Below are 20,236 nucleotides of genomic sequence, written 5' to 3' on the forward strand. Positions count from 1 at the left end.
TTCCACATATTTTTTCATAACTCTTTGGCCCACCAATCTATCAACCTATATATTAGCTTAGATGGTAATTCAATTAAAAAACAGACTTGTGTAATTAAGCTGTTTAAAAAAAAAAAAAAAAACTTCCTATGATATGGGGATGCGCCCATCCTTAAGAGAAAGGTACCTTTTCCAGCCTGACACCATGACAAATGAGAGTTAAGCTTCTCAACAAGAAAACAAAGTAGGGTGCCCTATTTAATGACTGTTATATTCTCATCTGGCAGCACTTGTTTTCACGATTTTTAAATCAATACATAATCTGATCTCAAGTTCCAAGTCTATGAAACAAAATGTAAAAAAGTGAATTGATACAAAATACGGCAAATGCTCTGAGACTTAAATCTGGAGCCACTTTAATATATAAGATCTTAAAGGAGCCCATTAACCCAATCCATGTCCCCAAATAGGAGGATGGGTACAGCCAGGAGCAGAGGTAACACAATGAGAGGTTTCACCTGAGAAACATAGCAGGTGGGTATTGCCTCCAGCACTGTAGCCAAAAGCCAGCCACTTTTGTTTGTTTTTTGAGTTGGAGTCTCATTCTGTCACCCAGGATGGTGTGCAGTGGCACACTCATGGTTCACTGCAGGCTTGGCCTCCTTAGCTCAAGCAATCCTTCCAGCCCCAAGTAGTTAATATGACAGGAGCTCACGTAGTAGAGATCTCACTATGTTACCTAGACTTGTCTTGAACTCCTGGGCTCAAGCAATCCTCTCACCTTGGCCTCCCAAAGTTCTAGGATTATAGGCATGAGCCATTGTGCCAAGTATCTGTATGTTTATCTCTGGCTCCAGATACAGAACACACTATAGAGTGTAGTTTCACTGTTTTTCAGCCCCTGAAGCTGTCTTTGCTTCTAGTAGCCTTTCCTGGGGAGATTCCCATACATCAACAATATGCAACCAAAGCTTAGTGCTTTGAGCCATGAAGTGTCAAGATGGAAAATCTGCTTAAGAATATGCCTGTGATCCTCATCTATGTCACACCCAACTTCCTTGTGCTGGTGAGAACATCGACATGATTGGCTGGAAACAGAGAGGGAAGAGATAAACATCCCACCAGGTGAATGTTTTCTGTGTGGTCTGCCACTCACAGGGCAAGATATTCCATGTAAAATCTGAGCACATACCACATCCTAAAAGTTTAGCAACAGAAGTACTTTGAACTGTCATGGATCTACTGCTTAAAGGAATGGCCTCCTCTCTCGCAACAGTTCTTAAAATTACTGCAAAAAAGAAGTCTTTTAAAATCTATTAGCCAAACTGAGACTTCCCTAAAACCCAAGCACTGAAATTCAAGATTCAGTTGAAGACATCGAGGCTAACATTTGGTCTCCTTCTAGTCCCCAAATGGGAACTACAACATTTAAAGACTTACAGTCAGTCATAAAATTAGATGAACCTAGAAATGGATCGTCTAAAAGGAGGTGAGTGTGGATGCATGGTGGGGGTCATAATTTAAATAATCAGACTTTCATTAATGGCCAAGGGAAAAACACAAAGTTGATTAGACACCTGTGTGCATCAACTATAGCACTAAGAGCTTTACAGATCTCCTACTTTAAATCCTGTTTTAGAGCAAAGGAGGAAACAGCCTCAGAGAAGACAAGCCCACAGTTGACTACTTAACATCTTTATTTCTGCCTGGTTTCAAGCCCTAGAAAAAAATGCAGTGTGTTGACACGGAAGAAACACAAGGATGAACATGAAATCAAATATGATCCTGGTTTTTAAGCTGAGGTTTAATCATTTGGAGCTATGTGGCTTTCCCCAGGGGTCCCCAAGTCACACACTTAGAGCTTCCAGGCAGTTCTCATCATGATGATGAAGTACACGTCGGTGTCAATTGACGCACTCACGCCTGCATAGTAGTTCATGAACTCCTCAGGGGTCACCTGCAGCAGAAAAGTTTGAAACAAAAAAGGAACTTTGCATCTCATGCTGTCAATGGGGGTCCACCTTAAGTACCTGTAAATAGAAGGGAAATCTCCATCAAGGAGGCTTTTGTGTGTGTGTGCGTAATAGTGACTGAAGAATCGATCTAAAACAAGAGAAAAAGTGAAGTTGAGGATGGCAGTGAGAGTGGCACAGGGGAAGAGAAGAAAAAAGTCTTGAAAATATCCAAGCCAACCTAAATAGAAAGTGAGACACAGGTTGTCATCTTTTCTTTAAGAGCAGGAGCCCGTCAGTTCAGATAACGAACACTGAAACTCAGAGTAAAAAGCAAGTGTTCTTTAACTGTAGTTAATTCTATCTTTCCGTGACAGGTCTAGAAACAGCATGTCATGTCCTTGTGTCAGGATAAGAAATGTTTTACCTTCCCCCCAAAATGGAGTTCTGTCCTGTGGGTAAAGAAATAGATTTCTAGTTAAACACACTTTTCTAAGATAGAAATTACTCATTCAAGGCCCAGGATGAATAAAAAGGTTACCCCCTGTTATAAGCCTCCCACCCCAACCCATGTTCTCTCTTCATTCTACCTCTAAGCCTGTCTCTTTGTAGTCTTGAAGAATATATATCTATGCTAGGATTTTATATTACTTTTCTTTGGGAAAGAAGAAAAATAGTTGTTAGTTTTATTTTTAATAGGTGTGGATGATATATATGCTCTAATATAACTATTTTGACAGATATGATCATTTGATTCAGGGAAATAATTGTCATTTTATTTAACTGATTTCTATGGCCAGTCAATTTAACCCAAAGTATGGATCTGCATATATGGGAGGCCACAGGCACAATGATGATGAATGTTTTGGAGATCCATTGTTATCTATTTAGGCCCTCAATTTTCAGCACTCACAAGAAATTTAAAAATCTAGTCTATAACAGCCAAATCTTCTCCTACCACGTCTTTGGGAACATATCTTGGCCTTCCAAGAATCATATGAGCTGACTGACCTACTTGGTTTTTCTTTCTTTCTGAAATTGTAAGTGAACAGAAAAAAAAGGGTCATAGGTTTCACAATTCTCTTTCTTGTATCTTGTAGTAGGAAGAAAGGCATTTGCACTGAGCTACTAGTTGAAATATACTTATCAGTGGTCTGTAAATATAAACACATAATAAATGCACAGAGCCTTTGTTAAGATTAGAATACCATTAGTGTCCTCCTTTCTTGGATTTCTTTACTCCTCCTTTGGATTCCTTAGCCTCTGTTTTCTAATTCCTTTATTAAGTCATTAAGTTCCACCCATAATTTTTGCCTCCCTTCTATATTTCTGGTGCTGTGTGGGGTCCCAGGCAATGTTTCTCAGCACGCCCACACTACTTGTGCCAGAATCACCTGGAGTTCTTGTCATAAATGCATATTCCTAGGCCCTACCTCACATCTACTAAGTCACCATTTCTAAAGCAAGTGGTTGTGAAATTTACTTTTTAAAAATTATTCAAGCGTCACTGTTAATTATTGTGTACATCAACATTTGAGACTATCAAAGATCATTAAGATAAGTCTTTGTCCTCAAAGAGCTCGCAGACTGGTAGTAGAATCAAAAAAAGTAAGTGGACAATTTTAATGGCAAGGAAAGTGATGGACCTACGCACAGGACCGTGAGCCATTTTGACTGTACACTTTAATTTGACAGTTTGAGGAACATTGTTACAACTCATCTTTTTTATTTAAAATTTTTCAAACTACAAATATTTTTAGTGTTGTTGTTATTATTGTCTGCTTGTTGACCAAGGATGACAGACATTGAATGATACTCACTTCACATCCATTGTAACATTTTTGTCCCTGGCTTTTTTTTTTACTACAAAAGTAGAAAAACTAAAAACTCACTTCCCCAGACTTTCTTGCAGCTACAGCTTGGAATGGCCAGGTGAAAGAATCTTCACCAGTTAAGATACAACCAAAATTTTGATACAAATTTCAAGGACACTTTTGCTTTCCTGATATAGGCTCTGCCCCCATCCCATTCTCTCTTTCTCCCTCTCTTTTTCCTGCTGCCTAAAACTTAGATGTATTGGCTGAAGTTAAGCAGACATCTTCAGATAATGAAGGAATGGTCAAGAGAGTCATACAGATCTCCTTAAGCCACTCAACATAGAACATTATATAGGATAAAAATATAACCTAATTTATTTGTTCCACTGTTTAATATGATTTCCTATGACTTGCAATTGAAAACAAATTCTAACTGAAACACCAACCCATGACTGAGACTGATATTTCCACCCCATCTCTTAATCCCATTCTCCCCCAATGGAGTGGAGCGACAGGGAGCTGAGTTGAGTGGAGAATGGAGAAAACATTCCAGATGGGGAAAAAATAAGAGAAGCATTAAACCTCAGCTGGAGGTCTGACAATGTCAAACCAGAAGTCAGAGCTAACGTATTAGATTATTTCCAAAAAAGTCATCAGTTATTCTTAGTTAGGTTCTGCTTGTTTCCTGAGACTCAACTTATATCAGAAAGGGCCTGAACCACAAATTCTCTGATCTCTCATAAATTTTCGCTCATCGGGGTTAACTGCTGTTTAGCAATAAGTACTATCATTATTTTATTTGACATTTTTTAAAATGGGAAATTGGACACTCCTATTTTTAGAAGGCTTCTTGACGAGGCTACCTTATTTGACAAAGTGTATGTTATGGGAGCAATGGAAATATCTAAGTCATAATTCAGTCCCCTCTTTTCAGCTACAGACTCATTGGAAAAATCCTAAAACAAGGTGAGGTTACATACATTCAGTAATATACCTAAAATAATTTTAATTACTTAAAAGATTTGTATTTGTGATAGATGAGGCAATAAGCCTCATAGTCCCTCAAAGGCTAAAGTTCTAAGTGTTTTTTTTTAAATGTGATTATAAAGTAATATATATACATGAAAAACTCAAAAGCTAGATATTAAAAAATAAAAAGTAAAGTGTGGGGTAAAACCTAGATATTAAAAAATAAAAATTAGGCTGGGCACAATGCCTCATGCCTATAATCCCAGCATTTTGGGAGGCCGAGGTGAGAGGATTGCCTGAGCCCTGGGATTTAAGACCAGTCTGGGCAACTTGGCGAGACCTCATCTCTACAATAAACCAAAAAATTAGCCAAGCATGGTGGCATGTGCCTGTAGTTCCAGTTACTTGGAAGGCTGAGGCTAAAGGATTGCCTGAGCCCAAGCAGGTCTAGGCTGCAGTGGCCATGAGCAAGCCACTGCCCTCCAGCTTTGGTAACAGAGTGAGACTCCGGCTCAAAAACTAAAAATAAAAATAAAGAATAAAAAGTAAAGCGTGAGGTTTAGGGACAGAATAAGGATGAGAAAAGTTTGCTCCAAGTGTGATTTGATTGCTTTCACACCTTCATCCAAATGGCTACTGATGTACACGCTGCTAGTGGAACTGAGTGGGGTATTAGTACAGGATATGTAATATCAAATTCCATGACTGCTGCAAACTCCTGTAACCTTTATGAGCATATGAGAGCTTGTTCTAGACTATTTAAAGTTCACAAATTTTAATATCATCCTTGGCTAGGAACTATGCTAATTTTGGGGCATTATTCCAAGTTCTGTCTTATCTGGATTTTTTTTAACCATAAATAAGCACACTGGCTTCCAGTGTAGCTATACATCACCATAAGAAATCTTAATATACAAAACAACTCAATTTGCAAAAGGTAAATTAGGGGCTAATTGTTCTCTTTATAAAAGAATTTACCATGGAGTTCCTCAACATCAATTCTTCGTGCATTTAAAATATAGACAACATGCAAAAGTTTGACCACACAACACTTTTCAGAAACATTTTTATGTCTATTAAATGAGATCTTCCCATGAAGCCCTTAGCACAATGCCCAGTTGGTATGTGTTCAATAAATGTTGCTCAAATTCATTATTATGCTAAATATGGCTCATGTGCATATCATAGTTAGTTGAGAAACATGGGCACATCTGAATCATTTAGAGCTAAGGATCTCAAACATGAACATGTATTAAAGAGTCCTCTGGCACATTTATTAAAGATGTAAAGCTTTGTGCTCAACCCCCCCAAAACTGGAACCTGGTTCTGAAGTGCAGCCAGCAATCTGATTGTCAATACCTACCCACCCCCTTCCCCATGCAATGATGATAATGAATTGTCAGAGTTGGGTATCAATACAGTCTGTAATATTCAGATGACATCAGGTGTTATAACTGCTAAAAACCTCAATACCCTTTATGAGTATTTGAGAGCTTAATGTGGCGTATTAAGATAAATGTCAAGTGGGGTGGTGTGGGGACTATACATCAGCTGAATCACAACATCTGGCTACTTTGACGCGGGCTCAAGAAAAGAGCAGCTGAGGTTTCCCCTAGCAATGAGGAGGAACCACCTGCAGAGAAGAAGCAAAGACACTGGGATACTTGTAGGGTTGGACTAATTTGGGGAAATGGCAGTTAGCTATTTTTCTACTGACATCTCAGACATCAAAGGCCAGCAATACTGGAAGAAAACATACAGTTCTGTTATTCCTGTCCCCAAGCATTTGGCTGCCCTACAGAACTTAGGCCCTCTTTTTATCTACCTTCACAATCCCTAAGCCTGAAATGGAGGATATTTCTCCACCCCGGACTAGAAAATGTCAGCAACAAAGAAAGAAAGATCCCCTTCCTATCCCCTACCCTTGCTAATAGAACTTATCACAAGTTTCATGAAAAACGTTGAGGGAAATTCCCTTCTGAAGGGAAAGATGTATTTATTTTTCCCATAACCGCCCTCTTCTTCTCATCCACTGTCCCACTAATCTTTTACCATGTAGCAAAGGGGTTAAGAGATAACAAACCCTAGGGTTCTACTGTTGCTGACTGTTGTCAAAGGGACAACCCCCTTCCCTTATCACCAAAACCCTTAGGTCACCTAAGAACAGGACTGGCTCCAGGGGGGATAAAAGTCAATTTATAACTGTTGATAAAAGACAAGTGACATTTTCATCTCAGCCTAAACACAGTTATGGAGATGGAATTTCTTACTCTGCCAGACTACACGTTTGCAACTTAACGATGAAAGTTAATGGAGACTGGGTGGTTGTTTTTGTTTTAAAATTCACTGTCGTTTAGAAATGCAAGTTAATCTCAAAGAACACTAAAGAACAAATCCGAGTAAATGCTGTTATCTGTCATTCCCTTTACCAAAAGTTACCTTTAAGCGGCATTTTCATATAGCAAAATGTGATGATAAATGATTCCCATAAGGATGAATGTAAAGGCCCTAAAACATCCTGAAAAGTCTTGTAAAGCTGTTCTAAAAATTAAATTATAATCTCGTTTTAAACGTATATTTGTTTTATTATAGTCTAGCTATATGCGGTTAGCTGAGTATGGTGAATAAAGTAACCATGAAATGTAGTGTTTGATCAAAATACCACATTTTCCAGTTAGTAGGTATTTAACTGTATGTGAATTCTATACCAATATATGTGTATATGTATCTGTCTGTATGTGTTTATGCAAACGTATATTTTATTACTTTAGTTCTCAACTTTCTAGATGATTCCTAAGGAAATATGTTACTTCTATTTATAGCATATACGGTATCAATGTGATGAGATTTATAAGGTTTTAGACCTAGCTCCCATTTATAATTTCAAATTGAATGGAAGAAATTTCCCTTAGATTAAGCTCTTTTACTTACCAATCCATCTTTATCATAGGGTGAATCAAAATTATCCAGAAATTTCCTGAAAACTTGTTCTTCAGTCCATTCCCCATTTTGGTACTTTGGATGGTGTTTTGCATTGTACACCTCACGAAGATCTTCAATTGTTATCACGCCATCTCCAGTCTTGTCTAACTTTCTAAAAGCTTGCATAATAACCTCTTTCCTGGCTCTGGACATTGGAGGCTACATAAAGAGAAAGAAAAAATACACACAGAGACATATACAAGCAAATTAGCTTTTTTGGTATTTTATCTGATGAAATATTCTCCTCAGTGATGTGAAATTATTTGTGGGCCATTAAATATTATGCATTATTATTGCTCCAAAAATTTTCTAAACTTGCTCATAATCTTCTGCCCATCCTTCCCCCACAGTGTACTAACAACTTCTAAAAACAAAATCTCAAAATAGCCAGCCAACCCAAACCATGTGAAAGCCAAACTTGGCAGATTCAAGGGACCACTTACTCTTAATGTGAGCAGAAATTCATTGAAGTCTATTGTTCCATTGCCATCTTTATCAAACCTCCGGAATAGCTCTTCTGCCTCTTCCTTTTCCATGACTACAGCATAATCATTTAATCCTTTCACAAATTCTTTGAAATCAAGGCTTCGGTTGTTATTGTCATCCATAATTCGAAACACTCTGAAAATACATACACAAATAAGACGATACCCACAAAGAACACAGTGTAGGTTTAAGTGTAAAACTTAAAACAGCAACAAAAACTCTCAAGGTTTTTTTCAAAGTAAATTATGAAAGTCTTAGATTCTTCTCTTCACCTTCCTTTCCCAAATTGGAGAACCTCTTCCCAGTCTCTCATTACATACACACAATGGAGTATTACACAACCTAAAGATCAAAATCATGGTCTTCGTGGCAACTTAGATGCAGCTGGAGACCATCTTACTAAGTGAACTATCACAGAAACAGAAAACTGGATACCATGTGTTCTCACTCATAAGTGGGCCCTGATCACTAGTCACATTAGCACAAGAATAGGATTGGCAGCCACTAGGCACTGCTAGAGCAAAGAGAGAGGGAGGAAGGTGGAGTGGCATGTGGCAACACAAAGAGTCCACTATCAGTCCACTATCAGGGAGAATGAGGACCACTTAGAAGCCCAAACTTCACCTACACAGAGCCTACTTATATAGTAAATCCTCACTTGTACCCTATAACTCTATAATAAATACATTTAAATTAAAAATAAAACACATATATACACACCGGGTGACTCTAATGATACAACATTCTAAAAAAGGTAAAACTATGGTGATGATAAAAAGATGAGAGGAGGAGGAGAGAGTTAAATTGGTGAAGCACAGGGGATTTTTGTGGCAATAAAAATTTTCTGCATGATACTATGATGGCGGATACATGACATTATTTATTTGCTAAAACTCATAGGACTTTACAGCACAAAGCATAAACCTTAATGCATATGAATTTAAAAAGAAAACATTTAGGAAGTCAAGAGATCCCAGGAACAAATGTAAACTGTGACAAGAGAATCTCACTGTATTACAAAAGTATGAAACAACCTCACTGAAAAGGGTGGGAAAGAAAAGTGATTTAAGTGACTTTAGAAATGAGTGGAGTCTGTATGACCACAGGAACTGCACACCATCACTAGTTGATCAAGTTATTTCCCACGAGGATACAGGTTAACAATTCTGGCACTGCTGTACATATTATACTGGAATTGAACAACCAAGTGAATGGATAACAAGGGTGGAAGACAGGTTTTCACACTTGGAATGGGGATTTACAAATAAGCTAAGGGAGAAGTTTAGAATAATCCATATAGTGATGGATTAGAGTTGGAAATGTCATATGAACTCTTGTTAACTTAATATGGGCATAAATGGTTACATATAAAATATTTGTTCACAGGTTAGTATGTGACATATATTTCCTTGTTCTATCAGTTGAGAAGACCCAGAAATAACAACCCCCCAGAAACAATAAGCACATCTCAAACTGAGGGCATGTAATATACGGAATGAGCTTAGGGCATCTTACAGTACCAGAAAGTAAGGAAGTGTTATAAATAAATAAACTACATTGATAGAAATATGTCAAAGGGACACAGGAGAGCTTCCAAGGCCAGAGCTGGAATAATTTGATCAATAAAATAATGTCGGATTGCCTAAAATAGAAAGTAAATATCCATGAGTTTATATTGGTCTAATTAATTATCAAATAGATAAACAGAAGGAAAAAGACATATTTCCCTTGAGAAAAATCTCAAATAAAATAAATTGTGTATATACTCTGCCCTCAAGGAGGGAAAACATATTCCCTTCTCCCTAAGTGTGTGCTCTACATAGAGACTTCCTTCCAAATAGTACAATACAAAAGAGGAGAAGGGAAGTAACTTTTCACTGGAAAAGCCTGATCAAGTGAACAAGGTCACTATCAACAGTTATCAATAAATCATGTTAATCATGTACATCGTTGGCATGATGTGATAAAAATGACACTTGATCTCCGTGGCCCCCAAAACCAATAACCCCAGTCTAATCATTAAAGAAAAGAGTCAGACAAATTTCAATAGGGAAGCATTTTACAACATACTTGACCTGTCAAGCTCATCAAAAACCAGGAAATTCTAATAAACTATTATAACCAAGAGAAGCCTAAGGAAATATGACATATAAATATAGTGCAGTATCCTGGATGGGATCTTGAAACAGAAAAGGATACAAGGTAAAAACTAAGGAAATGTAAATAGAGTATGGACCTTAGTTAAAAATAATATACCAACATTGATTTATTACTTGTAGTAGATGTACCATAATAATGTAGAATGTTAATAATAGGAGAGACTGAGTAAGGAGGTTACGTAAGAACTCTTGGTACCATATTCACAATTTTTCTGTAAATATAAGGCTGTTTTTAAAGTAGTCTAATTTTAAAAAATAAAAACATGCAACATTTTTCAAGGTTTCATTTTTGCTAATAGGCCCAAAGGACCCAAAATCTTCTCATCTCCGAATTGAAGGAAAACAGAAAATGTAGGTAGGTACTTTGAATATCCTGTTGTACCTATTTTTCTTGATAATGTCCCCAGAACTTTAGCATGCAATGTAAGCACAGCTTCTTACTTTTAAAACATGCATCCACTGACTATACAAAACGTATAGATACTGTGGTAGCTATAAGTAACCTCCACTTGAAAACATGCCTCATTATCTCGAGCTATGTCTGATCACCTGCAAACATGTGGTACTTATAACTTTTTGTCTGTGAAAGAACTGATATATCTTCTATCAATCTCATCACACTCCACTGGGACCTCAATCTTTGCTACATATTTCCCTTTCCTCCACCATCACCCACTACCCTCAGCCCAGCCCTCAGAATTTCCATTTTGCTGCTGGTCTATCATGTAAAAAGAGTTCTTAGCTAGGATTCAGAAATTCTGGACTTGATTTCCAGTTCTACCACTAAAACTAGTCATGTGACCTTGTGCACATCATGTAATCTCTCTGGGTCTCAGTTTTCAGTAAGGGACTAGACTGATCTTAAAGGTCTTATTAATTCTAAAATAATGTATAATTATCAAATCACAAGTTGTACTTCCCTCAGCTAGTTATATGCAAAAATGACAAATTCTTACTCCTTTGTATTACATATCGTTTGAAAAATAAGAAGGAACACTTTGAATAAAGGAATCACTAGACTAGAACACAGGCTCCACGAAGGCAGAGATCCTGACTGTTTTGTTTACTACTGTATGTTTACTATGTATTGGCTATTCAATAAATATTCACTGGCTGGATGAACAGATGAATCGAGTAACTGATGAACAAACAGCAGTGCTACAGGAAGTGAACTTGTCGGTTTCCTTGTAAAACATAAGTAAATAAACAGTGTATCTTGAAACCACCATGTATTATTCAGTAAAATTCATTAGTTAGGCAGGTATAATGTGCCAAACGGTGCACTAAGCCCTGTGAAGAGGACTACAAAGGTGAATGAGGCTCAGTTTCTGTCCTTAAGAAACTCACAAAGAGAAGGATAATCGGTGGTTTTGAGAGACAGGAGGGAGGCTGCATTTCAGACCAACAGCAGTTTCTAAGGTATTGTTGGAACATCTGAGAAAGCTGGAGGACAGCTCCAAAAGAAGAAATAATACAATTTAGATGGAAAATTGGGTTAATGGCAGAATCTGAGGAATTTTAAATGTCCTTAAATGGTAAATGTTTGAACTTTATTATGCCTTTTTAAAAAATCATTGAATAGTTTTTATGGGAAATGACATTATCAAAATAAAAGTTTAATAGAATACCAGGGGGACAGTCAGAGGCCCAAACTTCACCTGCATGCAGCCTACTTGCATAGTTAATCCTTACTTGTACCTCATATCTCTATAAAAAAATAAAATATTTTTTTAAAGCGAGAACTCTAACAATAGCAGGTTGAATGAACTAGAGGACTGAACACTTGGAAGCAAGGGAGCCAGAAAGAATACTACAGTAAATGTCTGGGGAAGAGATACTGAGAGCCCACACTTCAGTAAGTGAGATGAAAATAAGATTACAAGATACGACAGAAATAGAGTAGTCAGTTTTGGGGTTAATAAAGATAACCCAGTGTTCTCAATCCAAGGATCTATAAGAGTGGTGATACCATTAAAAAAAAAGAGTAGGGCTCTAGGGGAAGCTCTCTGATTGCAGGAAGGGATGATGAATTTTGTTTTGTTTTGGATAGTAAGGCAACTACATAGAGATATTCACTGGGTAGTTGGTTAGTTAGCTAGTTAGATAATATTTTCCTAATAAAAGATTTAAATTGTGAAATAAATTTGGGGGTCAGGCAAGGACTTGATGCCAAGAATTTAGGGGTCAGGCAAGGATTCAGTGCAAGAAGCCAGGGTACAGATGAGCTAACTCAGGAGTGGACAAGATGTATGGAGAATTAAGGATGCTAGCAACAGAATCTTGACAAATGTCTACATTTAAAAGACAATTGGAAATGACTGAGAAAGAACATATACTGTTGAAAACCATCAGAATTTGGCGTCAAAAAATGAAGGTGTCAAAATAATGACAAAATCATCCTGATCTTGGTTAAGATAAGGACGCAAGACAGGGTAAAAAGATGATACCACAGAATGTTGAGTGCCCTGGGGGTGAAAAGATGGCAGAGCCTCGCCTGAAGAAATGTCCTTCAAAAACAGCATTTATAAGGAAGAAGTAAATGAACCAACGGGTGAATATTACCTAGGATCAGAAGGTAGGCTGAAGGGAGTATTTAACCCTCAATTGGCAGGTGTGGAAGGGTCGGGGCAGCCTCCACTTGACTTGAGGAGAGACTTGGGGAAAGTTCAGACAAGAAAGGGAGGCAAAGAGCACATTCAAGCAGAAGTCCACCAATGAGATGGTATCTGTTCACTATAGACTGGTTCCCAGGAGAAGAGCTGGTGTAGGTACAGGGTGTAGGCAGTGTGGAGTAGAGGCGGCATAGGCAGCAGAATGACCAGGGAACGGACCAGGGAGTGGAAGAGAGGATAGGGTTCCTCAAGGGTTTGCATTGAGGACAATGATGTGGACCCAGAATGAAAGAGGTAGTGGCTGAAGTGATACAATATTGACAGCAAGTGGGCTGGTCTTTCCACTGACTGTGACAGGATGGCCATTGGGTTTATACACCTGCAGCCTAGGCTTCTGACAGAGATGGGCTTGGTCTGAGACTCAGGACTGTTAAGAGTGGTCTCCCAGACACTCAGTACCTTGCTGGAAGTGAAGACTTCTACAAAGACTATGTGCACGTTTCACCCTGCACTTCTCTAACATACAACTTCTCACACCACTGACAGGTCATTTATGCCACTCTCCTCCTCCCCTGTCTAAGTCCTCCAGGGGAGGCTTGAAGAAGCCTTGTTTGCCCTTGATTCCCCGAGATGGTACAATGCCTGGTCCATGGCAGGCTCTTAATGTTTTGTCTTGAGGACCTGCTCTCAAGAGGCTCACAATCTCAGTAGGAAAAGAGTAGCTAGCCAGCTGGGAGAACCCCATTGGCAGTGAGGTGTCCATTTTCTGACAAGTAATTCCAGTGCCCTAAAGGTGAATAAGACATGATTACCAAGAACAGAACTCTAAATCCAGCATTTAGGGCTAAAGCAGGGTTCCCTCCTTCTTCTCCCCTCCACCCTCATCTCTATGACCACAGTTTCAAGGAGCTTCTCTTTCACGGCCCTGTTAGAAATCACCACTATGGAGCATGTTTCTCCCTTCTCACTATCTCCCAGAGTGGCACTCTCTCGGATGTGTGAGTCATGTTGAATATAAGACTAAGAACTGTCATGAGGAACCTCATAGATCAACTCTTCCAAGCCCTGCATTTTATAAATAAGAATTGAGCCCCTAGGAAGAAATGACTGACCCAAACCATGCAGTCCACATTAGCCTCACCTGGCCATGCTCTGGCTTCTACTCCAGTCCCTGCCATCTTGCATCCAGGTCCTACCTGCCAAGTCCCTTGATGCCTGCAGAGCCCCGGGCCAGGCACTGCAGTCGGAGCCTTTCTATAGGGTCGGTGGCTGTAGTGAGTCTTTTCTTGGCCTGGATCGCCATCTCTCTGTCATGACGTGCTGTCCCAGCCATCTAAGGAAGGAATCCACAGCACATTAGCAGAGCTCAGGCCTCCTTGTCTGCCTCTGGCTGGGCCGGATGACAGCAGCCTTCTGAGAAGGAAATTTACAACCCACTCCATCAGCAAACTTCCCGGAATTTCCAATTTTTAACCATGCCAACAGTGTGACTGGCATATTTATTGCCTACTTATTTAGTCCTGAGGGAATCTAGTTTCTCCAGCCTTGACACTAGTCCGACATTTATTAACTATATTGCCATTTTCTAATATGCTTTGATCTTTCGGAAGCCCTGCTACCTCCATTAAAAAATCAGTCTCCTGTTTCTCTATAATCTCTTTTTGAACAAATCTTATATGCCTTATTCTTGTATTTAAAATTCTCCATGTTCTCTTGACCCCATATTTAATATTCTCCTCTTTGGTCTAAACATTGATTTTCTTTTTTTGCTTCTGTCTTGACTAAGATTCTTTGCACTTGAGCCTTAATGATTCTTTCCAGTAACTAGTATAGTCTCCTTGATTCACAGGTTAGTGTCCTTTAACTTCTATTAAGGGTCTCAAGACCAAAAAAAGGATAATTAGACACTCTCTCACTCCTGACAAACATATACAAAATATCTTTCCTCTGTAGCTTGGCTTTTGTGTTTCAAATATTTAGAAATAGGAGGGAGGGTGAGTGCAGAGAAGTGCAGCCTCCTGAGTGGTTCCTGAGGGACATACAAACCCCTGCAGCCAGACTTCACTTCTCAGAACTTGCCCAACAGTAGAAAAAGCATGGGCGGACAGCCTGGAAACCTGGGTTCTAGTCTTGATTCTTCTACTCACACTATATGCTGTCCTACCTCTCCACCGTGCCCCTAGTCCAGTGACATCTGGGCCAGGCCCAGGGCCTTTGCCTCCTCTTCTATTAAATGGGAAGACTGAGTTAGATGATCTTTTTTTTTTAACTCTCTCCTTTCATTTCATTTATTTATTTATTATTTAAATTTTTAAATTCTATTTTAAAGATGTGGGGGTACAATTCAGGATCAGGTATACATGGGGTCATTATACAGGTAAAGTCAGGGCCTCCCTTTGGTCCCCTGGTTTGAGACCAAGTACCCTTATTGATGTTGTGCCTCCCACCCCGGCAGTATTCTGCTACTGCCAATCCCTTTCTTATAGTATTATGGTAAATGTTCAGGGTTCACTTATGAGTGAGAACATATGGTACTCTGTTCTTTGTTTATGTGATAGATTACTAAATATGATAGACTCTAAATCCATCCAAGTTGCTGCGAAGTCCATATGTTTGTCCTTCTTTATGACTGCGTAATATTCCATTGTGTATATGTACCACTTTTTTAAAATCCAGTTCAGTTTCAATGGGCAGCACGGTTGATTCCATGTTTTTGCTATTGTGAATAGTGCTGCAATAAACATGCATGTGCAGGTATCTTTTGTGTAGAATGATTTGAGTTCCTCTGGGTATACTCCCAGTAGGAGAATTGCTGGATCATATTGAAGGTCAATGTCTAGTTCTTTTATAAATTGCCATACTGTTTTCCAAAGAGGTTGCACTAGTTTCCATTCCCACCAGCAGTATAGAAGCGTTCCTTTTTCTCCGCAATCTTGCCAGCATCTATTGTTGTTTTATTATTGATGGCCATTCTTACTGGAGTTAGGTGGTATCTCAATATGGTTTTGGTTTGCATTTCTTTGATAATTAGTGAGAGTGAATGCTTTTTCATGTGTCTGTCAGCTGTTCGTATATCTTCTTTTGAGAAGTTTCTATTCATGTCTTTTGCCCACTTTTTAATGGGGAGATGATCTTTCTATCTCTTCCCACTTACAAAAATCATGAGTTTACTGACCCAGCACATTGAGAATTCTAAAGTCATTCTAATGTGAGTTGTGAATGAAAACAGCTAAGAGCAAAAGGACTTGCAGCATGTGCAAAGTACAGCATTCAGGGGGCAGGAAAAAATGGTGTTACAGTGGTTCTACCCTTGTCTCAAAGGCATTCTCCCTGGACGAATCCTGGCACTTCCCCTGAATGCTATGTTAGGACGGAATTATTTGCATCCAAGATAGCAACTCCCTGCCTCATGCCTTCTTCTATTCCTAGGCTGTTGCTCTCTCCTGTACAATCTGAAATGTCTCTCCTACAATGTATTCATGGCTTAACTTTTGGGAAAGGAAACCTCAAGCCAAAAACTGAGTCAAGAATAGATAACTTGGGAATGCACACACTTATTTTGGCCTATTTCCTACAGCCAATATACAGGCTCTCACCCTCTTGCCCTTCATCTGATTCCCACCATGTGGGTGAAGATGGGAGTCATTCCTCTCAGTTCTCTTGAACCCAGGGCCAAGAAGGAAACCTTCGCCAGCCTAGGTCTTAGCCATTTACTCCACGTTAGCTTTGCCTAAAGCTACCCAGAGTCTTGCTCTGCTTCCTCTGCCACCTAAGCAGACATTCCCCAGAATTCCAGAAGAAGCACACACTGCTCTTAGAGACCTGCCTCTCCATTCATGTCAGGCACGTACAAAGGACGTGTTTCCATTCTCATTCAGCAAGAACAGCCCTGATGGGTTGCCTCCCGGGCAGCATTAGCTTGTTGAAAACTGGTGTTTGCCAGTCACTATGTTGCCACCTGATCTCAAGCTGGCAATTCCCAAAGTCCATCCTAGCTTCCAGTCCCAATTCCATCCCAAGAGCACCCGTCATCCACCAGCAGAATCCTGTGTTCATGTACTAGACCACCGAGTCACTTGCCTAGCGGACGCCTGCTTCCTTACCCTTGCCTGAGCCATTCTCCTGTCCTGACCATATTCTGCCAGTGTCATGATTCCCAGGCCTGCCCCAACTTCTAGAGAAGCGGGAACTGACATTGACAACAGGCTTTCTTATTTTCTAAACCCACCTTAGGGTCTTGCTTCGTCCCAGGACCATGGTTGTCTTTCCTGCCCCTCTGCCCTGCTTTAGAATACCTGCCCAGTGTCTGTCCCCAGCCACCCTCCTCTTTTCCTACTGCTTCTGTCCTACCTAGTCCATCCTACTTGTTTTGCTCTGGTTTTTTTCCCACCATCCAGCAAGTGAGGAAGGAAGAGAAACATAGACTAAAAACCAGTCATGAGGTCTGGCCCCTGGATCTGAGACAGATCTCCAGGGAAGTCCTCTTGGCACACCTTCAGAGCAGCATTAAAGGCATCCATTGGCCCACAGTAGGTGGTAAGCAGGTATCCAGTCCTCATAAAGACCCTGCAAGCTGAACTGAAAACAGTAACTCGAATAAATACACACACGGCCATGTTTGTAGCAGCATTAGTCACAACAGCTGCAAGGCAGACACAACCCAAATGTCCATACATGGATGAATAGGTGAACAAACTGTGATGTAGCCACACAACAATATAATATTCCAGTCATGAAATGAAATAAGGTATTGATTGATACATGCTGCAGTGTGAATGAACCTCGATTACATTATGCTAAACGCAAGAATCCAAACACAAAATGTCACACATTGTATGAATTCATTTATGTGAAGTATTCAGAATAGGTAAATTCATAGAGACAGCAAAGCAAACTAGTGGTTGTCAGGGGCTGGGAGGGGTGCCTGGGAAGTAATTGCTTAATGCACATGGTGTTTCCTTTTAAGGTGATGAAAATGTTTTGGAACTTGATATAGGTGGTGGTTGATCAACATTGTGAATGTCCCGTACACTTTTAAATGGCTACTTTTATGTTATGTAAATTTCATCTTCTCTTTTTAAAAAGCCCATGAGCAGATGTTTAACTAGATTTAGTCATTCCACACTTACTCATATTTTTAAAACATCATTTTGTACAAGGTAAATACATACAATTTTATCTGTCAATTAAAAAAATAAAATTAGAAGTGTGCCACACACATAGTCATCTTGCCAAAAAGGGTTAGCTGCAGTAAAATAAATACATGTCCCATGAGCTATTTCCTGCTAGTATTTGTATTTCACAGATGAAGAAATCGGGTGCAGAGAAACCAGGTAACTTGTGCAGATCACACAGCAATATGGCTTACAGGTTATCCACACCCTGTTAGGACTGTAAGACCCTTGAAGATCACTTAGTGCAACCTCTTTTACAGACTTGGCAACTAAGACTTGCCCAGAACTCATGACCAACACCAATACACAGGGTTTCTTTCCCAAGCAGGGCTCTTTTTATTCCACCAAGTTTGTGAAATAATATATGAGAATTTCAAAGGACAGTTTGATGGTGCTCTCTCACAGAAAGCAGGATGGAGTCCAGGAGAACACGGGACAGAGTCCGGTATCCCAAGCTGTTTTGCCTCCGGGAGGGCTGACCCTATCCAATGATGATGTAGACAGTTACCTCTGGAGCCTAATTTGATAAATCCAGTGGGGGGGGGGGTGAGATATCCATTCTCTCCAGCCAGCCTCCCATAGAACTTTAAATGCCCATGTCAGCCATCCTTTTTCAACATCTAGTCACCCAGTTCATCAACCAATAGCTAATATGTACCATGTACTTATGTTCAAGGCACAATGTTGAGGCCCGGGGTGGGGATGTGAGGGATTACTCTGAGGCACAAACCCTAGAAGAGTGTAGAATCATAGTAAGTTTGGATCCTGAACATCTGTATTTAAGCAGAACAGAAAACACACAGTTCACTAAGACCTTGGACTTTTGAGAAAGGCAGGGTTGCCTTGGGTGCAGAAGGAAGATGCCCAGAGCCTCAAGGTTGCATGAACGCACCAGTCACTAGGGCAAGAGTCTGTCCTCAAACATACGTGACCGACATCACGGCTCTGCACAAGGTGTTCCTGGCTCTAGAAGACTTTCTTGAGCATCAGGGAGCCTGCGTGGTGACACAGAGCGCCTCCAGCCTGGCCCGCGGAAGCCGGAGAGGCTGGGCGCCCACACACGTGGCCGCAGCGCCACCACGTGTTGGCGCGCGGCATCTGCACATCACCCGCGCCAGGCATGAAGCTCCAACTAACTACTCCTTCCGCAAATGTCTACCAGGAGCGTAGTAAGGCTGGGCACTCGGCTAGAGGGTGGGACGAAAGCAGCAATAAGAAAAGCTAAAGCCTGGGAGGAAGAAGAGGAGGTGGAGGGGGTGCAGTCACAAGGAAAGGCGAGGTCAGCTTGGGAGCGGAGCTTTCTGAAGAATCTCAGAGGAGGTGGTGTCTAAGTTTTGATCCTAATGAAGGGAAGGTGGTCGTTATCGGGGCTGGAATCGTGGGGCTCGAAGAAGGAAAGGCACTGTATGTTTTAGACGGCAAACTAGGACTGTGTGACTGGAGAAAAGGGGCATGGGGGAGCAGGAGGAGGCGAAGGCTTGTGGAGACTGAGGGGGAACGGAAAAGGGAAATGTGGGGAAAGATGAAACACAGCAGGCAAGCAGGCATGAGATCCCAAAGAGCCTGGGATGCCAAGGCAGGGTTTGGTTTGTGTTCTGAGAACAACAGGATACCACAAAAGCCTCTAAACCAGAGAGAGAAAGAGAGAGAGAGAGACAGAGAGAGAAGAAAGAAAGAAAGGAAGAAAGAAAGAAGAGAGAGAGAGAAAGAAAGAAAGAAGGAAAGAAAATGGATAGGAAGGTGAACAACAGGATACCATAAAAGCCTCTAAACCAGAGAGAGAAAGAAAGAGAGAGAGAGAGAGAAGAAAGAAAGAAAGAAAGAAAGAAAGAGAAAAAAAGGAAGAGAAAGAAAGAAAGAAAGAAAGAAGGAAGGAAGGAAAGAAAATGGATAGGAAGGTGGGACAGGCTGGCTAGTAGAGAGTAGTTCTACCCAGAGGCAGATGGAGAGATTCAAGACAGTGATTGAACGAATGTGCAGTTTGAGGGAGAGGAGAACTCGGGACTGGTATCCAGGGCTCTTGCTAGCTGCTCCGCACCCCCAACCACCCCCAGTAACTGCTGGGAAGGGACATTCTCAGAGGCCTGGAGATTTGGGGCAAAAGCT

At 40.3% G+C, this 20,236-nt stretch overlaps 1 protein-coding gene across 2 annotated transcripts in view; it reads right to left on the minus strand.

Annotated features, from left to right (window-relative positions):
- Nucleotides 1–1,585: 1,585 nt before the first annotated feature.
- The window catches only part of CAPSL (calcyphosine like), a 40,118-nt gene continuing 21,467 nt past the window's right edge, over nt 1,586–20,236 (minus strand). For both annotated transcript variants that reach the window (XM_008053356.1, XM_008053357.2), the window contains exons 2-5: nt 14,153–14,289; nt 8,143–8,320; nt 7,649–7,858; nt 1,586–1,936 (exon numbers count right to left, since the gene is read on the minus strand). In XM_008053356.1, coding sequence (XP_008051547.1) covers nt 1,835–1,936; nt 7,649–7,858; nt 8,143–8,320; nt 14,153–14,289 — 627 coding nt within the window. In that variant the 3' untranslated portion in view covers nt 1,586–1,834. The remainder of the gene's footprint in view (nt 1,937–7,648; nt 7,859–8,142; nt 8,321–14,152; nt 14,290–20,236) is intronic.

Source organism: Carlito syrichta, unplaced genomic scaffold, assembly GCF_000164805.1.
Source record: "Carlito syrichta isolate Samal-C Ts95f unplaced genomic scaffold, Tarsius_syrichta-2.0.1 Scaffold288097, whole genome shotgun sequence".
Classification (NCBI taxonomy): Eukaryota; Metazoa; Chordata; class Mammalia; order Primates; family Tarsiidae; genus Carlito; species Carlito syrichta.